This window comes from Triturus cristatus, chromosome 5_2 (genome assembly GCF_964204655.1).
Source record: "Triturus cristatus chromosome 5_2, aTriCri1.1, whole genome shotgun sequence".
Taxonomy (NCBI): Eukaryota; Metazoa; Chordata; class Amphibia; order Caudata; family Salamandridae; genus Triturus; species Triturus cristatus.
The window spans coordinates 568,704,281-568,729,344 of record NC_140588.1 but is presented as its reverse complement, the minus strand read 5'-3'; the positions used below and the strand labels follow the sequence as shown (position 1 = coordinate 568,729,344).

At 45.9% G+C, this 25,064-nt stretch overlaps 1 protein-coding gene across 2 annotated transcripts in view; it reads right to left on the bottom strand.

Annotated features, from left to right (window-relative positions):
• The window catches only part of LOC146825650 (protein AF-10-like), a 1,293,306-nt gene that overhangs the window by 1,004,788 nt on the left and 263,454 nt on the right, over positions 1-25,064 (bottom strand). For both annotated transcript variants that reach the window (XM_085607649.1, XM_085607650.1), the window contains exon 5: positions 3,681-3,775. In XM_085607649.1, coding sequence (XP_085463775.1) covers positions 3,681-3,775 — 95 coding nt within the window. The remainder of the gene's footprint in view (positions 1-3,680; positions 3,776-25,064) is intronic.

Genomic DNA, 25,064 nt, shown 5'->3' with positions numbered 1-25,064 from the left:
CCATAGGGAGCACTTGCAAGGTGGCAATGGACAGCAGTGGCACAGTACCCAAAGCATCTAACACCAGTAAAAATACATGAGGCAACAGCAAAAAATGGAAGGGAGACCCACGCCAAGGGGCCAGGTCTAACAGTGATGAAGCAGACTCCAGGGCTGGACAATACAGCGAACAGAGTCTTCGTGTATGGACAAGACAAACCCTGCTGATGCGCGGAAAATTCAAGGCGACGATCTCGCATGGCTCTATATCCATAAAGTCACAGGTCTACATAGCAGAAGATGGACAGTGCATGCTATAAGGTTGCTGGGCCGCCGTAGATCTGGGAGTTGTGACATTCGCTTTTGGGATTCACCAGGATACAGTACGACATTCTAGCAAAATTTCCAGACGTATTCAAAGGAATTGGGAAGTTGCGAGAAAAGGAGGTACATCTACACATCAGCCCCACAGTTCAGCCTTATGTCACAGGCGTGTTGCCTTTCACCTGAGGCCAATAGTAGAAAAAGAACTATCCAAGCTGGAATCGTCTGGCCTTATCGGGAAGGTAAAAGGTCCCACCCCCTGGGTATCACCCATCGTGGTCACATGAAAGCCCAAGCAACTGGGTGTGGTGCGGATCTGCGTGGACATGAGGTTACCTAATGCGGCAATAAAAAGAGAAAGACACCTCACTCCCACGATTGATGATCTGATTGGGGATTTGAACGGAGCGTGCTAGTTCTCTAAGCTCGACCTCCGGTCGGGATATCACCAGTTGGTGCTGGACCAAGTCACGCTATATCACATCCTTCTCCACCCGCGTCGGCCTTCGGAGGTACACCCGCCTGAGTTTTAGAGTGTCAAGCGCAGCGGCAGTTTTTCAGAATGTAATCCATAAGTTGCTGATGGATCTTCAAGGGGTGGTGAACGTCAGTGATGACATTCTCATCTATGCCAGGACCATTGAGGAACACAATACCAAACTGACGTAGGTACTTCAGAGGATACAGGAATCTGGTCTCACTGTCCATTGAGACAAGTGCGAATTCCTCAAACAACAAATCAAATTTTTTGCCTATATATTCTCAGCCTCAGGTGTGAATCCTGATCCGGACAAGGTGCGTGACATCAAATTGGCCCGTGCCCCCACCAGCGTCACCAAAGTACAAAGCTTCCTGTCCGATTTATCCGGAACCTGACCACCCTGGCTCAGCCCCTTCGAGAGCTTACAAAAGGCTCTGTCCCCTGGGTCTGGGGTCATGAGCAGGATACAGCGTTTCAAGCAGTCAAGGATGCCCTGTCTGCCAACACAACCCTGGCCTTCTTCGACCCTCGGAAGCAGACTATGGTCGTGGTTGATGCTGGACCGAAGGGTCTTGGAGCGGTCTTACTGCAGCGGAGCAAGGTAGAGGAGGACTGGGCCCCGGTGGCCTTCGCTAGTTAGTCATTGACAGACAGCGAGTAGCGATATTCCCAAATAGAAAAGGAAGCCATTGCCATCCACTAGGGATGTTGACACTTCTACATGTACGTATATGGACATCCTTTCATTGTGGACACAGACCATAAGCCGCTTTTCTCACTATTTGCTGGAACTGCATCCCAACCGCCTCCACGCATCGAAAAGTGGATGCTGCAGGGGTATAACTGCGGCGTGGAATATCCTCCAGGAGCACAGAACCCGGCCGACTACATTTCCCGGCACCCCAGGGCAGCTACCCCAGAAGAAGGGGATGATGCAGAGGACACAGAAGAATATGTCCGATACGTTACTGCTAGATCGTGCCCTATTCCATTGTCCATGAAGGTGTTGGGGGAAGAAACCAGACGGGATGAGTGCCTTCAACGCTCCAAAGAGATCCTGAAGCATGGCCGGTGGCAAAGTGTGGGGAGTGACTGGAGAATCCTCACCTCGGAGGAGAGAAGGATCATGGAAAGTGTGTACAATGTCCGGCAGAAACTCAATGAGAACTCCACGGGATGCCTACGAGGTCACCGCCTGGTGATATCCTCGGCCCTGACCAACCAGGTGATCCAATTGGCGCATGTGGGTCACCAAGGAATGGTGAAAACCAACTCGCCTGAGGACAAAAGTGTGGATTCCCCCGATGGACGAGAAAGTAGAGGAGGCAGTCAAATCATGTCCAATAATCACTGAACCGCGACCTGACCGCCCCTGGGCGTGCGTCAGTTTGGATTTTGGGATTCTTCCGGGTGGGAGACATACCTTTGTGCTGATAGATGACCACTCCAAATACCCTGAGGTGGAAATATTGCAGTCGCAAATGGCAAGTGAGGTTATCCCAAAGTTGAAGATGGCCACTCATGTGCTCATATAAGAGATACGGACCGATAATGGCCCTCCGTTCCACGGACACAAAATAGCCAATTATCTATTGTCTCTAGGCATAACCCACAAAAAGATAACCCCAAGATGGCCGCAACTGAACGGCAAAGATTATGCACACTTTAAACAAAGTCATCCGCATTGCCCATGACCGTCTGCAGTCTTTGGAATTGCCCATTTCCTCCTTCCTGAGGGTGTACCGATAAACACCACACTCCACGACTGGAGTGGCTCCAGGGCATCTCTCCAAGGGCCAGATAGTTGCAGACTCGATTCTCCATCATCCGAAGTGGCGTCCAGAGTCACCACATGAACTTCAGATTCAAACACTTTGTCAACGTCGAAATCATCATGCAAGACAACGGCGACTGTCACGGGGTGATTGAGTTCTTCTGCAAAATCGAGTTATAACAGCAAATTTGGCCAGCAGTATGAAAAGGTGTCATGGACTGTCACACATCTGAACGGCACTAGAGTCACTGTCCAGCGGGGTGTGGAAACAGCCACGAGGAATGTTTCCTTTTTCAGAAACTTTTATCCAGCCCGAGATGTCCCTCCTGAAGCAAGCCCGCCTGAGTCTGGTCAAGCTGTGTCCCCTGATACTGATGAGTGGGACGCAACTGAAGTGAACTGCCCAGCAGTGGAAAGAGCTGATCCTGAAGCACCGCCGACCGGTGGGCGCCCTCCAGGGGACCCTATGGAGCTCCATCTGCCCAGTCTATCGGGAGGCCGGGGAAACTCTCAGTACTGTCTGCGAAAAAACCCTGCACCATCCTGCCGGCTGAAGGACCACATCATTTGAGCCTGTTCCAGTAATGCACGTCTGTTGTTGATATATGTTCTGTTGCTATAACGGGGATAGTTTGATACTGATTGGGGAGAAATGTAGTGTCGGCCCCTATGACGTAATAGGGGTGACTCGAGTTAGGTCCAATGTTGGTAGTGGTACAGGGTGGTGTTAGTGCACGGCGCCGAGCCTGTTTGCTCAATGGTGTATTTGGGAGATCACGTGGGGCAATTAATAAAAAAAGGAGCCAGAGCGGATGAGACGCCAGTGGCACGCATACAGGTGAGCTCTCATACCATCATACGCTGCCTCTGAGTATTTTAAATCTACAGCCCTGCGCTAGGCCAGCCGCGCGTTTACCTCAGGCCAACGTGCCCGCAGGTTGTGTAAAGTGCGGACACAACAGACGTCACTCTCCATCAATGCTCATGTTTGTTTCGGCAGTTATTTTTTTTTAACACTTTGATCTAAGTAGTGTACAACAGTTATTCCTTCCTACCAATAAAAGTTGCAATGTACCTAATTGCTAAACCATATACAAAGACTTGTAAAATGGTGTGCCTTACCATGTAGCATGGAAAACCTTGGTGCATCTTGGAGCATTGCAGGTCATGCATGCGCCTTTACTTTCTCTCCCTTCTTTATGACAAATGCTACACACCTAAAATTAAAAACATAAAGCAATAGATATAAAGCTATGCGTAATGTTAAAAGTAGACACATTCTATGGGCTTCTTGATACAATACAAAGCCTTAAACAGCATCGGACTTTTACAAACATTAAACGGGAACGGATAGTCTTTTTTTTCCAAAGCGTTTATTTATAAATCCAGAAGGTTACACATCTTTTAAAAAAATATCAGTTATTAATATCTATTTACCCTGCATGAGTAACATGTTCTAAAATTAATGCAATTACCAGAAACATGGCATACAGAGAACGGGACTAATCCAGTAATCACTACATGGAATATCTACTAAGACTCAAAAGTATTTATGCCATACAATCTCAAGACATTAACCAATACATTCTGTAAACACTCAACAGGACACAGGGAGACTAACAAAAATCAAAGCATCATTTTAAAAATCTTAATATTTCATAATTTGCACGTGCAGATTGTTATTCCAGATATCAAATCGATCCTCTTGAATCTTCTTTTTGTGCTTTATTTGCCAAATCTACAACCCATGTTTAAACAAAAGAAAGATTTCCAGTTCCCTAAAATGAGGCGTTTGGCTAGCTATATTTTGCCATATGCTTATACCAAGATTTACTAATATTTCATGCAACGTAGCGCAGCAAGGAAAGTCACTGCGTTGCATGAAAGGTAGAGACAAGAACTGTGCCATATTTACAAAGATATGACACAGTTCCACTCTTTCTTAGCTCTGGCGCACTTGTGACTGCCTACTGCCAACACAGACCCCCCTGCATTACGTCACACACATATAAAGGGAAAGAAAATAGGAGAAAAAGATGATATTTCTCCTTGTTATGCCAACCTGGGATGGCACACCTATGTTTACAAGTCTTTGTAAATATGCTTTTGCGTCACAATTCATGGGTGGATGCATGGGAACACCCATGTACTGCATACTTCACGCAAGGTTTTTTTAAAAAAAATGTAAACAAAGCCTTTCAAATAAGGCGTTGCATGGCTATGTAAATCCCCAAAAATATTTTTCGTCCGAGCTGCGCCAAAAGTGTGACACAACCCGACACAAATTCTTATTGAATCTAGGCCTGCCAGAGTGTTTAAAAGCTTACAGTGTCATTAAAGGAAAACTTTCTTAAAGATAACACACATCAGTTCTGCAAACAACTCTTATTCAATGGACCACTTTCCTCCTCAAGCCAAAAATGAATCAGATTGTGATGTGCTGCATCTTCAACATTTCACATCTTACAGCCAACAGTTTCATCATCTTAAATTGAATCCAATAAAGTCATAGCAACATTTGTTGTTTAGTTAGCACGATTCTTAAGTTAACAATTCGTATTGATGTGCTTTTAAGTGACCCTTATGCTATAAGAAAGTCAATAAAATGGGATTAACCACAGTATTTCTTTCTCCCCACCTACCTCCGAAACCACTGGTAACAACTGTTACCAAATTTTTATGTTGCTATGGTATTTTGGTCATTTGACGTCCTTTCTTAGTGTAGTGAAAATGAATCCGGTTTTGAATATATAAAGCAAAAAGGTAAGAGGCTAGTGGATGTGTCAGCCAACAGATATTTAATACGTTTGTAAATATCTTTTGTTAAGTGGCAAAATATACAAACAGAACTGAAAGGCAAACGGTTGATAAATGTACAAAATTTGATCGAGGTCATTCACACCACAGGGCTATAATTAAGATCCATAGGCAACATGCATCACACACACACTTAATACACATATTCCACATGAGACATACACAACACTCACAGTACATGTGATACCCACACCAAACATATTTGCCTCACACTGAAAAGCACCTCATAGATACCTTCTATATGTGATTCACATTTCTAAAAAATATGACGGCCATAATAAATATATCCTGCATGCAATATACACACTCCATTTAATATAGAGCTCAGTACATCCCCTTGAAACACACACACTACTGACTTCTGTCACACACATTCCTAAAACACATGCAAATACTCATGACTCTGTATACTATCAAACCGATAGACACAATCCATTAAGGACACACTCCACAAAGCCTAAAAAACACAGTGCCTAAATAGAACACGATAATGTATATTTCAGACAATAATGCAAAAATAAAATTAGTTCAGATTTATGATTTTTAGGATCAACTACAACTACATGAATACCAGGTCCTACTTGATAAGCAACAAAGATGGCAATAAAATCTAGAAAAAGATTGCAAATGAAGGAAAAAAAAGATATTTTTTTATACCAATATAAATGATTATCCAATTAATAGTTCCTGTCTGCAAAATAATACAAATAGATGGTAGACAGCTTGTTTCAATACTGTTAAAAAGAAATGCATTGCAGTCTAAAGAATTACTAATAAAATCTCTAAGTAATATATTACAAAAAAAAACAGAAAAGCCCATTCACTAAGGGCAAATATTTGACAAATACATATAGAGGTCGTCTGACTTTACTATTAACCCCTTCTATGCATCGGAGTGCTCATGTGCGTTGGACGTCCGACACCATGGCACAGGAATACGTCTGGTGCGGGCTATCTCACACTCCTGAGCACGTATAAAGTCAAGAAAGGTATCGTTGGAAAGGGGAGAATCTCCCCAGTGGATCCCTGCTTGGGGATCGCCCCAGGAGAGCAATACCCAAGTAGGGATCCACCCACTTTGCACCAGGGAGGGGGGGAGCGGCCCCTTGGGCAACAGCCTTTTCTCCCACCAATTAAATTGGCAAAATTCATGGGTGCAGTACCCCCCAATCTGCCCCCCCGTCGAGGGCAGAAAGCCCACTAGACACCAGGGAATTTGTTGGGGAAATTTCAAATAGGGTGAGGGCTGCCCATAACGGTCATGCACTGCCCCCCCCCCCCCCGAGGGGACAGAAAGCCCACTGGACGCCAGGGATTGTTTGGGGGGCAATTTGAATTAGGGTGGGGGCTGCCCAAAACGGGCATGCCAATGCCCCCACCGCCCGCAAAAATTACAGCCCACTAGAAACCAGGGATTTATTTGGGCAAGTACACTTAGGGGTGGGGGCCGGAGGCAGATGGGGGCAGTAGCCCCTAATCTTCCCCCCCGGGGAGCAAAAAGCCCACTAGACTCCCCCGGGTGTCTAGTTTTTAGAAATGTGTGGGTTTGGTAGGTTCCCAAAATGACCGCTAAGCCCGGGGCCAAAAACCCAGGTGACCCCCTTGCAAAAGCAGGTTGTTTTGTGATAGGTAATTTTGATGTCTCCTCAATACTTTTTGGGCCCTTGCCTGTCGCGGGTACTTGACCCACGTGAGTGAGGTATCATTTTTATCAGGAGACCTGGGGGAACCCTGGGCGGTAGGATATTTGTGGATCCACGCAGATTCCAGAACTTTCCCCCACAGAAATTTGAGAACAAGGTGATTTTTTCAGCTAAATTTGAGGTTTGCACGGGATTCTGGGTAGGAAAACGTTGGGGAACTCACGCAAGGCATACCTCGCTGGACTCCCCAGAGTGTCTAGTTTTCAGAAATGTGTGTGTTTGGTAGGTCCCCAAGATGGCCGCTAAGCCCGGAGCCAAAAACCCAGGTGACCCCCTTGCAAAACCAGGTTGTTTTGTGACGTCGCCTCATTAAGTTTTGGGCCCTTGCCTTTCGCAGGTACTTGACCCACCCACACAAGTGAGGTACCATTTTTCTGGAAAGACTTTGGGGTGGGTGGAATTTTGTGGATCCACGCAGATTCCAGAACTTTCCACCACAGAAATGTGAGGAAAATGTGTTTTTTTTGGACAAATTTTGAAGTTTGCAAGGGATTCTGGGTAACAGAACCTGGTGAGAGCCAGACAAGTCACCCCATCCTGGATTTCCCTGAGCGTCTAGTTTTCAAACATGTATAGGTTTGCTAGGTTTCCCAAGGTGCCGGCAAAGCTAGGGTTCAAAATCTACAGCTAGTCACTTTGCAAATAATTGTCACTTTTCACTGTAAAAATAAAGTGAGTCCATGTTGCGTTTTGAGCCGTTTTCTGACACAGGTACTAGGCCTACCCACACAAGTGAGGTACCATTTTTATCGGGAGAGTTAGGGTAACACAGAATTGTAGAGCAACTGTTATTACCAATTGACTTTCAATGTATTTCTGCCTTCCAAATGAAAGACAATGTGTAAAAAAGAAGTAACTTTGAAAAATGTCCTATAATTCTGATGCTAGTATGGGTACTCACAATTTCAGAAATGAGCAAATATCTACTGTTTCTAAACTCTATATTTTGTTCCAACTTCAGAAATACATAAGTCTCTTTCATACCAATTTTTCTATGTGTACATTTTCCCAAATTAATTGCTATATACCCGGTACATATTAAAAAACATTGCAAGACGCTGCTCAGTTATTGGCTCTGGGTTCGTGGGGTTCTTAGTGAACCTACAAGTCCTAAATATCCCCACAACCAGAAAGGTCGGTATATTGCTTTCAAACAACTGTCATAATTAGAAGAGGTTACAGGTGAAAACTTTGTCACAAATGGCTGTTTTTTTCAAATATTGTTTAATTTTTCCTATTTTCAACTGTTAGTTTCAATAAAGAAATCTTAAAGGATCTACACAAATGATCCCATGCTGAATTCAGAATTTTGTCTACTTTTCTTAAATGTATAGCTTTCCAGGATCCATTTTTGCTTTCATACCCATTTCTACCATTAACTGGAAGAAGGTTGAAAGCACAAAAAATAGCAAAAGTAGACTATGTCCCAGTAGAATGTCAAAACTGTGTAAAAAATGTTGGTTTTCTGACAAAAGTCTGCTTGTCCCTAAAAACTGGGAAAGTGGTGATTTCAGCCACACAAACCCTTTGTTGATACCATTTAGAGGGAAAAAAACAGACGCTTTCATTTACAGCACTTTTTTCCCCTAGAAAGATACAAACCCTGGGTACCTTTAGAATGCCCATTATGTTGGGAATAAAAGGATGCAACTTTGGCGTGGATACCTTATGTGGTCAAAAAGTTACAGGGCCTAAACGCGGGGGGGGGGTGCAGCGAAGGGGTTAATGCAAACAGTCCCAATGGACTTAAGATAAAATGGACCTATATTCTAAGTTCTTAATTTACCTTTTAATGCAATTGACACTTTTCAGGATGCAGTTATATGTTATTTGAAGAAACGGAGGATGGGAGAAAATATCAATAGGAAAGATAATTTCTCCAAATAACTATTGTGAGCTTTGAAGTCCTTAATGGAGGATGAAAATCTGATAAAACTTCTGTTAAAGGAGGTACTATTGTATTTATGACAAAGGATATGTAGCACAGACAGATAGGCAGCCATCAGATGGGATAAGTTGCACTAAAATAGATAAAAAGGAATACATGTTTACTATCAATAGTTTCTGGGAAATGCTGGAAGCATAGAAGTATTCTAGAAATTTAGGAGTATAGACTTCTGAAGAGAGAGCACCACATACCTAAAGTACATAGAAACCACATAAATGCACCTGAGACTTCTAGTATCATCTATTGGTAGTCTCTTCTAGAACACCATCAAGTATTTCGATTTTTACATGCAACCATTTGTAGCCAGTCTAACTTTCTGCATCAAAGAGACTCGTGATTGCTTGACAAAGATAAAAGACATTGAATGGGATAAGGACCACTTTGTCATGAAGTCAGGTGTGACTGCCTTATATACTAACATTGCACACACAGATAGCATTATAGCATGCAAATAATTTCAAATGGCAAGACTAATATTACTATCTCCATACAGAAATGCTGATGAAGAGGCTAACAGTCTCAAAAATAGCATCTACTTGAAAGATTACTTCTATCGATCGATCCATCCATCCAGTGAGCAGTTACGGGCACCTGCTTCACCCCCAGTTCTGCAAATGTATTCATGAGCTGGCGGGAGGAACAGATGCTCTGAGCCAAACAGACTGGTAACAACAATCCCCTACTGGTATGGAACAGGCTAACCAGTGGCATTGTCGCAAACTGAAAGGGAAGCAAAATATAAGCTTGGGAATTTGTGTCATATTAACAGAAATTATGTTAATTTGAGGTTTACTAGCAGCACAAGCAAACCGGAGATAGAATTTCTTGATGTGAAATGTAAAAATTGAGGAATGCAAAACAGATATTGTCCTGGTTAGGAAACTTACAGCTGGGAATAGTATTTTGTATGCCACCCGTAATCATCCTAAAGGCCTGAAGTGTAGTATATCGTATGAGAAACTACTGAGCACTACGCAGAACTATAGCAGCACAGAAACCTACAGACAGAAACATGAACTTTAGGCGTAGCAGATTCAGAGAACAAGTGTATCCCACTGGGCCCGGAACAAGGCAGTTGAAGGAGTAAAGCAAAAACACAAGACTTTCTGCGCAGCTTCACTAGAACTGAAATTGCAGAGGAGAAAAAATATACCAGCTTTATTACAAATTGCTATTTTAATGAAAGAAATCAGAAGGGTGATTTCTAAACGAGGACTGCCTATGTTCTGACACTTATAGGGAAAGAGATATCTATAGGTGCTAAAATAACGAATACCAGAAGTAAGTTTTAGTGAGACAAACTAGTTCACAACACACGTTGTGCAGAGAAAGATATGAGAGCTCGAAATTGTAAGGGCTTCCATGTACATGGCAGATGAAAGGCTTAGAAACAGAGTAGGAATATGATGATCGGGTGGGATACTTTGGTGTGGATAAAGTGTTAATGAACTAACGAGAAGACAGTGATTGGCCTCAAGTAAATTAGAATCCAGGTGCATCTTAGATCAAGAAAACAGTAGTAGGGTGGTGCGGTCAGCAACCCAACATGGCAGTTGCAAGCTAGAGGACCTCCCGCACTGCCTCCCCCCAAATATATCTGCCATTTTCTGCCCAGGTCTTGATGGGGGTACATCCCCGAGCCCTATGGGGGTTTGGACAAGCAAGAGACGCTTCCCCCCCACCTGGAGTGCCGACCACAGAGGCCACCCCTGTGACAGCGGATGTGGCCGGGACTGTTTGTATGAGTGGCAGCCTGTCTGGAGGCTAGGCCGGAGCTGTGGCGAGCGTGTAGAGAGGTGCTGCCTGCCAGAGGGAGGGGTCTGCTGCCCGGACCTACTAAGCCGAGTGAGGCTACAAGGGAAAGTACCCAGTGGGCCCTGGCTGGCGCAGCAGGGTGAACCGCAGCAGGCCAAGAGCAGGGCAACCTGGAGCGACCTACGGAGAGTGCCCCAGTGCTGGGGCCACTCCCCTTCCTGCAGGCCCAACGGGGCAATAGATCTCGGACCTGCTTCGAGGCGGGGTGACTGCGCGTCGGCGGGTGAAGAAAGGGACACAGGAACTACACATCTGCCCTGCGAAGCTGTGAACCTGCTAGAGAAGGTGAGGGGCCATGTTGAGAGAGACAGGTCGGGTGGAAGATCTACAACCCCTCGGGATTAGAGGCAGCCTGTTCAGTTGATCAGTTGAACCTCAAAGGGGTCTGCAGTGAAGATTACAAAGACAGCAGGGGAGAGAGCTCAGGAATAGAAAGTGAGGCCTAGTAGGCAAAAAGACTCTTGAGGCATGAGTCAGAGGAGAGGAAGGAAAGGTTCCGACACCGCGGCTGGAGGCCCCTTCAAGATTAACAGAGCATCTGTCAACACAAGCTCTGACTGGCTTGCGGGCCCCATGGGAAGCCACAAGATACCCACGCCGACAGGCTGGGGACTCTTCCTGCAGGGTCAAGCTGCAGCGTCCCACCCCCTTCTTGCACCCAGGCTGCCAGGCGGCAGTGAGTGATGCTGTTGAGTGGAGGACGACTTCTTTAAGTCAGAGCACAGCGACAGAGAAGTGGCCATCGGACATGGCATGGGGAAAAGACAGGAAAAAAATGCAACAGAATAAAATCGATTGCTATGCAGTCGCCACAAAGGCCCAGAGGGGGAGCGATGCCCTCCAAGCGAAACGCAACTAAACCAGGAGGAAGATACTCAAGAACCATCTCCGAGACATTATGGCCACTATACAAAGCATAAAGGGCTCACTCAAACCCAAACTGGATTCTGTGGTGGCTGAGATGTCGCTGATGAGAGCCAAGCTCAATGAAGAAAAAAGACCGCCTCCGCGACACAGTACAGACCGTAGCGGGTATCTCTGAGGCCACAACGCAGCTCCAGAAACAGGCAGCCTCCCTACAGAAAGACAATGCAACCATGCAGGCACGGCTGTAAGATATGGATGGTAGGTCCAAATGTAACAACATCCGACTTGTGGGGGTGCCTGCGCAAGCAGAAGAACCATACATGGACTTCTTCGTTGAAAATGTTATTATGAACGTTTTGCAGCCCAAAGACCACTCAAAACTTTTTCTCTGTGGAAAGGACCCATAGGGTACCCATAACTGCTCCCAGACCGGGTGTACCTCCTTGCATAATCATCGTAAGGATATTCAATCAGAGATGCCATATTTCAGACAGCAAGATGCACGAATTCAGACTGCGATAGTCAGCCTGTATCCCGACTTCACCCTCAGGGTCCAGCAGCTATCCCAGGGCTTTTCGGAGGTCAAATGAGAGCTCTGGGACAGAGACATCAAATATATGATACCTTTTCCTCAAAGCAGAGGAGGCCTGGGAATGGCTGGAGGGCTGGTGCCCGGCCACAGGCGGCAGGAGAAGAGGCACCCCACGATCGCAGCGATATTCTAAGGAAGAGGGAGCAACCAGTGACCAGCCAACAAGGAGCAACAGAGATGACTCACGCGCAGCATGCAGCCAGATGGACCTAACAGCATCTATGGCGGGCTCCTGAGTCACACCAGAGTTAGCCTGGATTTTGTCTGTGATTGTGAAACTGGCCTGACGAACTGGAATTATGAGAAAACACATTTGGAGGTGTTCTGGAGGGGAGAGGTGAGGCCACATGACTTTGACCCTTATTGGGGTGGTAGCCGCAGGGCTGCGATTGCAGGTTATCGCACACAGTTATAAGTTAACTACTATGTTTTTAATGGCGACAGGCGCCTTGCTAGCTGGGAATGGGTGGGTAGTTTGGAACATGCCATGCAGAGTAGCAGAGAGGAGGGGATGTTATTGTTGATAAAGGGAGGTTGCAGTTCAAGTTACGCTGCTGCAGAGATCAGTGAGGTCACTATGGGACCCATCGGCATTCCGAATATACGCACTACATTTCGTTGTGTGCAATACAACTACGACCCCTGACACCCAAGCCTGATTGAAAACCTCTCCTGGAATGTAAATGGATTGGGTAACAAGATAAAAAGGGGAATTGTCCTCAAGTACCTTAAAATGCACAGCCCAGACATTGTTTTATTCCAAGTGAGACACTCCCTGGGTAACTCATGCAGAGCTATGTCTAGATAGGGCTACACTATGACCGCACATGCAGTCTACACCCATGACTCATAGGGAGTGCGTATTCTAATTCGAAATTTGGTACACTTCAATCTACACCAGACTTGAACCGATACCCAAGGGAAATATGTAGCCCAGTTGGGCATATGGGAGGACATCCTCATTAACCTAATTTAGATGCAAGTTCCACACCGACATCATCTTACACTGCCAGGATTGGGAGAACCCCTGCTTCAAATGGCAGACTGGGATTTGATTATGGGGTGGGGAGACTTCAATACTAGCTTATCTGGCAATATGGAGAGACATTCTCAGGCCCAATCCGTTCACTGGGACCCTACACTGGCCAACTTCATCGGTGCTATGGGGCTAGAAGACATTTGGCAACTACTTCACCCATAAGGGCGCCAATACACTTTCCTATCCGGTGTGCACCATAGTCTCTCTAGACTGAACTATCTCTTTACCCAATCCGCCAATATGGCTTGGGTGGCAGATATACACCACTTGACTAGGGGATCTCAGATCACTCTCCAGGGTGGGTGGAAATATGGAGACAATCCACAGGGATATGGAGACATTCAACTAAGCCTCAGGGACACAGGAAGATCAACGCATGGCACCATATGGATAAAAACGAATACGTAATTTAAGCCAGGCCACGGTTCCATACTTTGAACTCATTAAGGGGTCTGTTGATTCACAACTGACAAACTGGGGGCATACAAGACAGTGATCTGGGGCAGGCCTACTCATTGATTGCAGGGGTGGGGGGGGGGGATTCCGTGGGGGGAGGGGGGCAAGAACAACTCCTAGGGCTCAAATTTGAGATATTGGGCCTGGAGCACATAGAAAGCCAAGGGTTGAGTGCGGATAAAATGCATGCCCTCAGGCTTAAAAAAACAACCACTAAATGGAAAAAGATACCCCCTGAAAATCTTTTGTAGATACAGGAGAGTTGGGGTGGGGGGGGGAAACAACAAAAATACTCAAAGACACCTTCTCACGATCTGTATTGCTTCTCTATAGGCTAACTAGAGCTCTATGGGTAGTCCATCAATAAAACGATTAAATCATAAGCATAATCACAATAGTATTGATACTTCTATCTTTTTACAGTATATTTAGACTAGTTCATATTAATACAAAAAAGGTAATCTGATTATACAAAGTTAAAAACAGTTACATACAGTCCTTCTGTATTATCATACAGCACCACGTAAAACATACACCGATGAGAATAGTGGAGAGAACACTTAAAAGAATATCCACAATAGTGTTTTAGGTTGTGACTTTAGTACAACCAGGTCACGCTCGTTTCGGTGGAAATGGCAGTTCTCATCCACCTTAGTCAGGACCACCCAATTATCTATTCTTAGGTGAGTGGTAAAGGGCATAGTCAAAGTAAAAACCCTTTGCTGATTACATGAGGTTACCCCCAAACGGGCATAGCTTAAATGTACAGATGAAAAATAAATCCAGCGTCTGCAGCCTCAGGCGGGAATTCGATTAATGTTTTTCTTATTCCAGTTGTTCCAAAGGATAGCAAGCATGTCAAAAAGTACAAACTAGTGGGAAGCAATAGTGTTCTCAGGATATCCTGTCCAGGTTATCATATACTTGAGCTGCACCCAGATTTGTAACGTTGGGCTAATCTATATGCCACACCTTTCGGACTTTGCTGACAGAATTTATATGGAGAACTGGGAGGCGGTGGGTGGCCCTGTCCACTCTGATGAGGCAGAGGGAGGAGGGGGGGACTGGCGGCCCCGGACTTTGAATGGTACTATCTGGCGGCGCAGCTGCAGTGGCTGACACAGGCCGTGGCGCGCGAGTTTCGGGGCCCGGAGGGCCCGGGGGGTAGGCTCATTCCGCGGCATGTGCTGTCCTTTATTGTGCTTCGGCAGAGCCTCCGGCTGGATCAGCTTACCCTCGAGGAGCGTACACTCCGCTTGTGCTGGATTCGGAGTCAGAAGCGAGCAGGCTTCGCAGCCCCGTATGCCCCGGAGATTCCACTGGGCATGTGTACGACCCTCCCTCATGGCGGGGATTGGTCGGTGTTGGCTGGTTGGGAAGAGCGGGGGTGCACATGATTGGGGATTTATATAGGGATGGCGTATTGTTGCCGTTCCAGGACTTGCAAGGGGCGTATGATTTACCGAGGGGGGATTATCTTCTGCACACCGCCTTGGTGGCGGCGATCCAGAAACAGTGGAGGATGGGGCTTTCGGAGCCCCCGACTTCTTTGGGGTGTCAGTATGTCACTATGGCGGCGGGTACGTTCAAGGCTATCACTTGTCTATACAGGCGGCTGTCCACGGAGAAAGTGCCGCCTATGGATGCCCTGAGGGGTAAATGGGAAGGGGATCTGGGTAGGCCCATTCCTGAGACGACGTGCGCGCAGCTGGTGCTCTTATTGGGTAGATGTGGTGGCGTGCCTGAATCAAGTGACGGAGCGAGAGCTGGAGGCGGAGATGGGGACTTGCCTGTTGTTGTGGTTTCCGCACACCCCCAAAACCAAAATTACAAGCAAGTTTTACGATCTAGGATTGATAATGGCGAAGAGGGAGCTCACTATGCACTGGAAGGCTAGATCTGGGCCGAGCTTTCGGAGATGGAAGGCGAGTTTCTTGTCCTGGGCGGGGAGCGAAGGGACGCTGTGGCCAGACGCACGTCTAATGACAAAGCGCTGGAGGCGGCGCGGGCATGGGGAGCTCTGGTGGAAGGGCTTAGATCCTTGGAGGAGTTGAATGAGGAGGATAGGGATCCTGTGGACGGGGACAGGAGTGTGGAACCCGGGGTGGGGCCCCCTGGGGCGACTGGGGAGACCGCCCTGAATAGGGCCATTTAGGTACACCTGTGGAGGACTCAGCGTTTGCACAATGTATTGGTAACTGTCGAATAGTCGTGGTGGGCGGCTGGGATCTGGATGGGGGGCATGGGGGGGGGGGGGGGGGGTCTCCGGTCTCTTGAGAACAGTGGACAGGCTTGTTTGATTGCCCTGGGCTCGGATATCCTGGAACCCGGGTCCCTCCCAGCAGCAGTGAAGGAGGGGTTGACGCGGGCACACTGACAGGGCGGGGTGGGGGTAGAGAGGGCGGAGGGTTGGGGCATTAGGGAGGAAACGCGGGAAGTTCGGATTTCTCCTGATAAATACATTGAGGATTGAGTCCTTTATTTTTCTCTGTTGTTGGTTTCACTGTACTGATGGAAAAATGTAATAAAAATATTTAAAAAAAATAATAATAATAATCTATATGCCACACCTCACTTTGTGTTGCATCATAGCTGTTTACAGCCACAGCTCATGTCGGGCGTGTCTACCTTGTCATGCGGGATTCTGATCAGTTTCTGTTTGAGTATTTTTTAAACAAAAGGAATATAGGGATATACCGGAGGAAAGGACAAAAACATCCTACAAACTGTCCCAACTGCATCTATAGGAAGTAGGCAACAAAGCAGGGAAAATGCTAGCATGGTTGGAAAAGTGGGACTAAACAAGAAGATGGGTCTCGCAGATAACTAACAAAACATTATCTCTGACCCAATGGAATAGCCGACACAGTCGCTGACTACTATGAACACCTCCTTGCATGTAAAATACATTGCTCTTCCTCCGACATTAGACACTTTCTAGTAAATATATAACTCCCCCAACTCACAGAGGAACATGGGCAGTTTTTAGAAGCAGACATACATCCACACAAAATAGGCCCAGATAGGCCAGGCACTACGTTCCCTTAACTCTGAAAAAAGGAATGGGACCCAATGGCTTGCCCATAGAACTGTAAAAATGCTTGGCAACCAAGCTAGAACCCAACATTTTAAAAACGTGGACCGAGGCACGGGCAACGATTGTGGTAACACACAAGGCTAGAAAAACCCCCGATAACTGCAATTCCTACCGGCCTATCTCTCTCCTTAATGTTGAGATAAAGCTCCTGGTCAAACTGTTAGCCAACTGTCTCCGTGAGGAGATAACAACCCTGGTTCATCCGGATCAATCCAGCTTCATGCCTAATAGAGGGACCAAGCTAAATCTTTGCAGATGTTTTGGAGTCATGGTGGGGTCTAGGGACTAGACAGTGTCTATCATGGTGTTAGCTATGGATGCCTCCATGGCCTACGATGCACTGGAATGGGCCTATATGTTCAGGGTACTAGAAAGAATCGGTTTCGGCCCTAAATTCATAGGCTGGATGCCTTTAGTTTACCAGGACCCCGAGGGCCACGTTAGGGTTAATGGAACGACATCCCACTATTTTATTCTCAGAAGGGTTGTCCACTCTCCCCATGGATCTTTGCCTTGGCTTTGGAACTCCTGGAGGCGTTTGTCCAACAAAACCCATTCATACAAGGTATACACTGAGGGGAGCCATGGGAAGAACGTATCTCTTTATACACCGGCGATACCCTTTTCTAGGTTACCAATCCCCCCTTGTTGATAGCCAGGCTGACCCAAATATTTCGAATCTTTGGAAGACATGCAGGGTACACAATCAATTGGGATAAGTCCCTCATGCATTGGATTACGGCCGTGAACGCAGCTTGCCTAGAGATATCCACCTGCCTTTGTCTCAGCGGTGTGTAAAGTACTTGAGGATTAATGACACAGTGGACCCCCACCTATTTTACCGTTCTAATTTGGTTCCTATACTAGAGCACTTCGCAGCGGATGTCCAACACTGGAGGGAATTGCTGGTCACCCTCCTGGGCAGGACGGCAATTTTTAAGATAACACTGCCCTGGATGCTTTACACACTCCAAAATACTCTATATTGTATACCGGAGGTTTTCAGTAAGACAGTCTTTTCTCCCACTGCTTCTTTGGAACACAAGTCTTCCACGCATAGCCCTCTCTAAATTAATGCGAGACGTTATGATGGTGGGACTGGTCTCCCAGATATAATAAAGTAATATTGAGCCATGCAATTGAAGGTGGTTAATGGCTGTGCGTTTGCAGCCTAGAACGACCCCGCGTTTAGACTAGAGAGATTGGCGATGCAAGCTATGCCAACTGCAATGGCCCCACTATGGTTCAGTGATCTCCTTAGGGAGGTGGGACAACTAAGCGGGTTCAAGAAATGGAATCCCATTGGTATATCAACAGTGGGAGGTGTGTGAAAAGGAGACGCTATGCTCAGTATGGCTGACTGCAGGCCCAATACGACTTGGCACCCACGGAATCCTTCACGTATCAGCAATTACACCATGCACAGATGACAAATTGCCCCAGACACACTTTGGTCCCAGAGTCCGCACCTCTGGAGGACAGAGTCCTTATGGAAGCACTACCCAAAAAAACTATTTTGCGTATCTACGAGAAACGAATCTATAATTAGACTGATCTCGTGGTCACCCTGAGGACTAAATGAGAGGGGGATGTCGAAGACTGAGGATGGGAAGTGGAAGAGGCCACTGGGGCTTACTGAGAGGTGGAAGTTAATGCAGGGTTTTCTTAATTCAATTGAGTTTCCTGCAAAGTTTCTACTATGCCCACACTGCCATTCAGGCCATGAGCTTAAGCCACGCAGATCTCTGCTTTCGAAACTGCAGGGAGAGGGGTGCATTCCTTCACATCCTGTGTGTAATATGGTCATACTGGGCAGTACTACAGAGACTCACTGGGGAGGATGTAGTAGAGGAGATACAGGATTCAGCAAAAACATGCCTCCTGCACATATGGGGGGGGGGGACAACCCACCGCTGAGATATCAAAAAATATGGCTATCCATGGGTCTCACAGTGGCAAAGCGAAATACAACATGCTTGTGGGGTGTGAGAGAGGCTCAGACTGTGGTGGGATGGGAATAAAACATGAACGGGTGTATGTTGAATGAAAACATTTTTTGGGGCCAGGGATGCCCAGAAAAGTGGGAGAAAATCTACTCAGGGTGGTGCTCCTATAGAGGGATGGAGGAGGATTTCGCTGACTGTCCCGGTGGCCCCAACTTGGGTTCCCCTGAAGATTGATGACATTGTTTTTCTTGTATTGGTCACTGTATCAACTTTTGATTCCAAACAGTTGTATAAATGTCAAGATAGCAAGCCTTCTCCAGGGAGGCATAGTAAAATGACATACAATCTGTATGCTGTATTTTTGCAAAACTCACTAAAAAGATTTAATATAAAAAAAAACAGTAGTACTAAATATGCAATAAGAAATGGAGAAAAAAAAATTATAGATGTTTTTACAGATATCCATTTCCTCTGATGAAATTTAAAAAAAAATGTTTTTACAACGGAAAACATGAATCCGATTAAGTGTCATTTGGAGATTTGATTTTCCACAAAACAATTAGTCAACCTGCACAGACTTGTGAGATGAATGGAATATCAGACATATGAAATTTAAGCACTCTGCTGTATCACATATAAATTCAATTTGGAGCTAGTGTTTTTATTTTATTTTTTTTAAATACCACCTACCTTTGTGATTTGCCCACAGAAGCAGTACGACGTAGATTGTGACTATGACCAAATGTTTCAAGTTGGTGCTATGACATACAGTATATCTGGCAATGAGGTCCAAATTTACTCCACATTCAGCTAAAGGATGAAAATTTACAGGAGATACGATAATGAATATGGTCAGATGTGAATCAAAGAAAAAAGTATATATGTGACTAGAACTAGAACACACATAGTATGCCAAGTATCGAAGGCTGATGGTATGTTTCAAGATGACACAACAGTGAGTAAAATTCATCTTAATTTGTTGTCCACGTTTCTTGGTGCATGCACCATGACACTTTAACCTTTTAGTGCGGGCATTGACCACTTAGCAGAGGTCCGTGTTTCCCCCCCTCCCCAGTGCGTCTGTCAGCCATTGGCAGAAGCTAGGGACTGTATTAAAAAAAACCCTGGTGCTGGCACCAGAGGGTTTACATTTTTTATTTTAGAGGTTGGCCTGCAGGGGAAAAGCTTCCCCAGGAGCCTCAGCCTTTTTTGGTCTTCTGAAATGACGATCAGACATCATTTTATTGAAAATTAAAGTGAAATGAGCAAATTGGCTCATTTCATTTTATCAGTGCTCGAGGGCATAACTCAGCCCAGGGGATGTGTTATTCCCTCAGCTACTAAAGCAGGCAATCGCATACGTACGTAGCAATTATTAGCATCCATTGAGTTTACATATTCGCACAATCATCCAGTATATACATTTAGGGAGTAACCAACCTCAGAGGAATCTGAATGCAAAGTTTTGTCGTCTAAAGCAATAGCGCTCGTGATACTGGATGAAGATGTTTTGAAGGGATTTGTAAGCTTAACATTTTCAACAGGCATATAATGAGGTAAATTCAGAATTAGAAGTAAGGCAACTAGCATTAAAGTGACATCAGCAAATACTCCTGCATATTTATGTTTGAATCTTAGAGAGATTCCAATAGCAGGCTCTATAGTCCTCGGGATTCAGACCGTTTAAAGTAGTTAGCAGCAATTGGTTTCAGCAATTCGGCAAAGTTTAACACAGATACCAAGGCACAGTTCAAATGTTCCATTTCAGGCAGAATAAATGCACAGATTAGCTTTGTTGTTTAAAATATTCAGGATCAATTGAGTTAGTCCATTCAAAGGCATAGCAAGTTCAAACCTCAGTTCCGGTACAAAGTTTGATTCAAGGAGGTTGGGGTGGACTTAAATTGTTAAAGCAAAAGTTATGAGATGCTCTCTAAGTCACTGGCTGGCAAGTAAGTTTATTCAGGAGAGGAGTACTTTTGGCTAGGTACTCTCGCTCTTTCTTGTCTCCCTACAGCAGGGCGTTCGTCATTGCTGTCACTCAGGTCAGACTGTTCATAACTTTTAGGAATTGTTGGAGGCACATGCACTTCTGTTGGACAACGTCTCAGTATGTCTTGTCTTCTTGGGAAACAGTCTGTGAGCACTACTCGCTTTCTCACTGCACCTGGCCCTTCCTTAAGGTCAGTTCCTCTCGCAGTCAACTCTACTGGCAGCCACCTTTCAGTACCTACAATAGCTGACTCGCTCAGATCTCCCTCAGGCCAAACATGTGCTGTCCCAACTGCTTAGTGATCTCGAACAGACTGACTAACTTGGTCCCTCTGTCTCGCTGTAATCACCAGCATATAAGGAACATGTGCTGTTATGTTATCAAGGCGAATATTAGCTGCATGTACCCAGTTCGGGAGACCTCCACACTTAATAGCAGTATGGGTAAGCAGGACCACCTGGGGTGGCCCATGCCAATGAGGTTCCAAGCATGACTTCCACATGTGCTTCTGCACCATTACCGAGTCACCGAAACGGAGGTCGTGGCACTACTCTTGTGGAGTCACAATAGCAGCCTCTCAGACCTAGTGAAACACAGAATGCATGACATCAGGCAAACGTTTGCAATAATCCAAGATTATGTAATCTGTGATGTTCACAAGAGCATTAGCAGGCACAGCTGGCTGTCTCATCAGTCTGCCCATGTTGATTTCATGGGATGACAATCCTGTTCAGTCTGGAGTGCTTCTCAAATTCATCAACAGCAAAGGCAATGCATCGGGCCACTTCAACGATGCCTAAACGCACACCTGCACCAATCTGGATTTCAATGTGCCATTAATCCGTTCTACAAGTCCATAGGCTTCCGGGCGGTAACTGTAATGAAGCTTCTGCTCAGCCTGAAATTTTGTACACACATTTTCATGACTTTGTTGTTGTAATGAGTTACGCGGTCTAACTCCATAGAAGTCAGGAACCCAAACCAAGAAATCTACTCTCTCAGCAACAATTTAGCTACTGTAAGACTGTCATTTCTTCTTGAAGTATAAGCTTCTACCTATTTTGAGAAAATGCAGACAATAACCAAAACATACTTCAAACCGTTGCAAAGGGGCATTTCAATAAAATCTATTTGCATCGAACTAAAGGGACCTGCTGATTTCTCTATATGCACTCATTATGACAGGTGTTCTATTTCCAGCATTTTGTTTTTGGCATACTACACATCAATGGCACTAATGTTTAGCGATCAATCTAAATCTGGGATTGAACCACGTCTGTCTGAAGAAAGGCATTGTTGCATCTCTTCTGACATGCGCGGGACCATGATAACGTCAAGCCATAGGTGGTAACAAACTGTCAGGTAACACAGTTCTGCCATCGGTATAGACCCATGCATCGTCCTCTTTTGGAACATCCTGCTTTGATCCAACCCTGCTGTCCAGTCTGAGTAACTTCTCCCTGTAATTTTATCACTTCCTCCAAAGTATCAGCAGCTGTTAACAGGTTGCATTTGTGAAATCTTAAGTTTCAATCATGAGATCTCCGTTAAATGTATCTGCATTTAAAACAATTTATTTATTTATTTATTTATAGTTTTATATAGCGCTGAATCACCCAGAAGGGTATCTCTGCGCTTGCGACAGCTGACTATCTTGGGCTAGAAGAGGTATGTTTTCATCAGCTTTCTAAAACAAAGAAGGGACATGTCCGTACGAAAATATTGGGGAAGTCTGTTCCAAAACAAAGGGGCAAGGAACGAAAAAGCTCTGCCACCAGAACGGGCCTTATATATTCTAGGAACAGCAAGCAGAGCTTTTGATCCTGATCTAAGTGAAGATATAGGATTGTAGGCTTTTAATTTCGTAGTTAGATAACGGGGACTCAGCTCATTTAGAGCCTTAAAAATCAAGCAACCTGTTTTAAATTGCACTCTTTTCCTAATAGGCAACCAGTGTAATTCATGCAACAGAGGCAGAGAAGGTGTTCTGGCCGGAGAATCTGTAACCAGTCGCGCAGCTGTGTTTTGAATGATCTGCAATTTATCCAGAGAGGCAGCATGAGCAGAGAGAAGAAGGGCATTGCAATAATCAATTTTGCTCATGAGCAAGGCCTGAAGAACAAGTTACTTACCTTCGGTAACGCTTTTTCTGGTGGATACAGTATCTGCCTGTGGATTCCTCACCTTGTGAATATCCCCTGCGCCAGCATTCCACGGAACTTTTCTTCCCCAGCATTCCACGTCAACGTGGGCGACGTCACAATACATCGGCTCCGCACGCGACTCCGTACGACGTCATCGGAGCCATAAGAAGCCCACGTCGGCGTGATGACGTCAGTTCCACCCATTTTTTCCGTGCCTTCGAGGCGAACAGGTGAACCAACGACAACTCCAAGTATACCCAGTATATAGCATACCAATATATATACATAGCATACAAAAACAAAGGAATGCTAACCAAACAAGCATTACCTACAAATGAACAGAAAGCATCAAAACATTCCAACAAGACCTCTTTCATGGTATACAAAGGTGGACAACGGGGAGGCGGGTGGGTCAGTGAGGAATCCACAGGCAGATACTGTATCCACCAGAAAAAGCGTTACCGAAGGTAAGTAACTTGTTCTTCTGATGGATACATCTGCCAGTGGATTCCTCACCTTGTGAATAGATTCCCACAGCAGTCCCCACTCCCGGAGGAGGGTGTCCACCTTTCTATACCAGAAAGTCTTGCAAGACAGAGCGCGCGAAGTGGCCCTCCCTCCTCATCTCAGAGTCCAAGTAATAATGCTTTGCGAAAGTATGGAGGGAGGCCCAAGTCGCGGCCTTACAAATATCTGCTACAGGAACACCCCGGGCCAGAGCAGATGTTGAAGACTTAGCTCTAGTAGAGTGAGCACGAATACCCTCAGGAGGAGTCTTACCAGCCAGGGCGTAGCAGATCTTGATGGTCAGTATAATCCATCTTGACAGCGTGCGCTTGTGCACCGCTTTACCTTTAGAACGACCAACGTAGCCAATAAAAAGCTGGTCATCAATACGAAAGTCCTTGGTCCTGTCCAAATAAAAACTCATAGCCCTCTTCGGGTCAAGGCGATGGAGTCTTTCTTCTTCTTTGGAAGGATGAGGGGGTGGATAAAAAACAGGGAGGGTAATAGACTGCCTCAAATGGAAAGGAGTAACAACTTTTGGCAGGAAAGCAGCCCTGGTCCTGAGAACCATCCTTTCAGCATGTAAGGTAAGAAAAGGAGGTTTGGAACTAAGAGCTTGAAGCTCACTCACCCTCCTTGCCGAGGTTATGGCTACAAGAAAAACCACCTTAAAGGACAACAGCCTCAAAGGACAACTATGAAGAGGCTCAAATGGGGACCCCATTAAAAAGGTTAAGACAAGATTAAGGTCCCACTGAGGCATTACAAATGGAGTGGGAGGAAACATGTTTGTAAGGCCCTTGATGAACCTCAGAACAACCGGAGATTTAAATAACGAAGGTTGATCTGGAAGGCACAGAAATGCCGATAAGGCCGAAAGGTAGCCCTTGACCGTGGCCACTGCACAGCCCTGCTGAGCCAAGGAAAGAGCAAACTGAAGCACATCAGAAAGATGAGCCTTTAAAGGGTCAATGGATCTCTCTCCACACCACTTTACAAACTTAGACCACCTGTAGGAGTATATGGACTTGGTGGAGTGTCGCCTGGCCGATAAAATAACGTCCACCACATCAGGTGGGAGAGAGAAGGAACTCAGGTTGCCCCGTTCAATCTCCAGGCATGAAGGTGTAAGCTCTGGAGGTGGGGGTGTAGAACCTGCCCCTCCGACTGCGAGAGGAGGTCTGCCCTCAAAGGGAGACGGAGCGGAGGGCACGAGGAGAGGTGGAGAAGATCTGTGTACCACACCCTTCTTGGCCAGTCCGGGGCGACCAAAATAACTTGGGCCCGGTCTTGGCGAATCTTCCTCAGAACCCGAGGAATCAAGGGTATGGGAGGAAACGCGTAAAGGAGTTGCAAGCCCCAACTCAACTGAAACGCGTCCCCCAACGCCCCCTGCATCGGATACTGGAGACTGCAGAATGACGGGCAGTGCGCGTTCTCTCGGGTGGCAAACAGGTCCACCCGAGGTGTCCCCCACGTCCGAAAGACGTGACAAACCACCTCCGGATGGAGCCTCCACTCGTGGTCGGCGGAGAACTGCCGACTGAGACTGTCCGCACGCACGTTCAGCACCCCGGCCAGA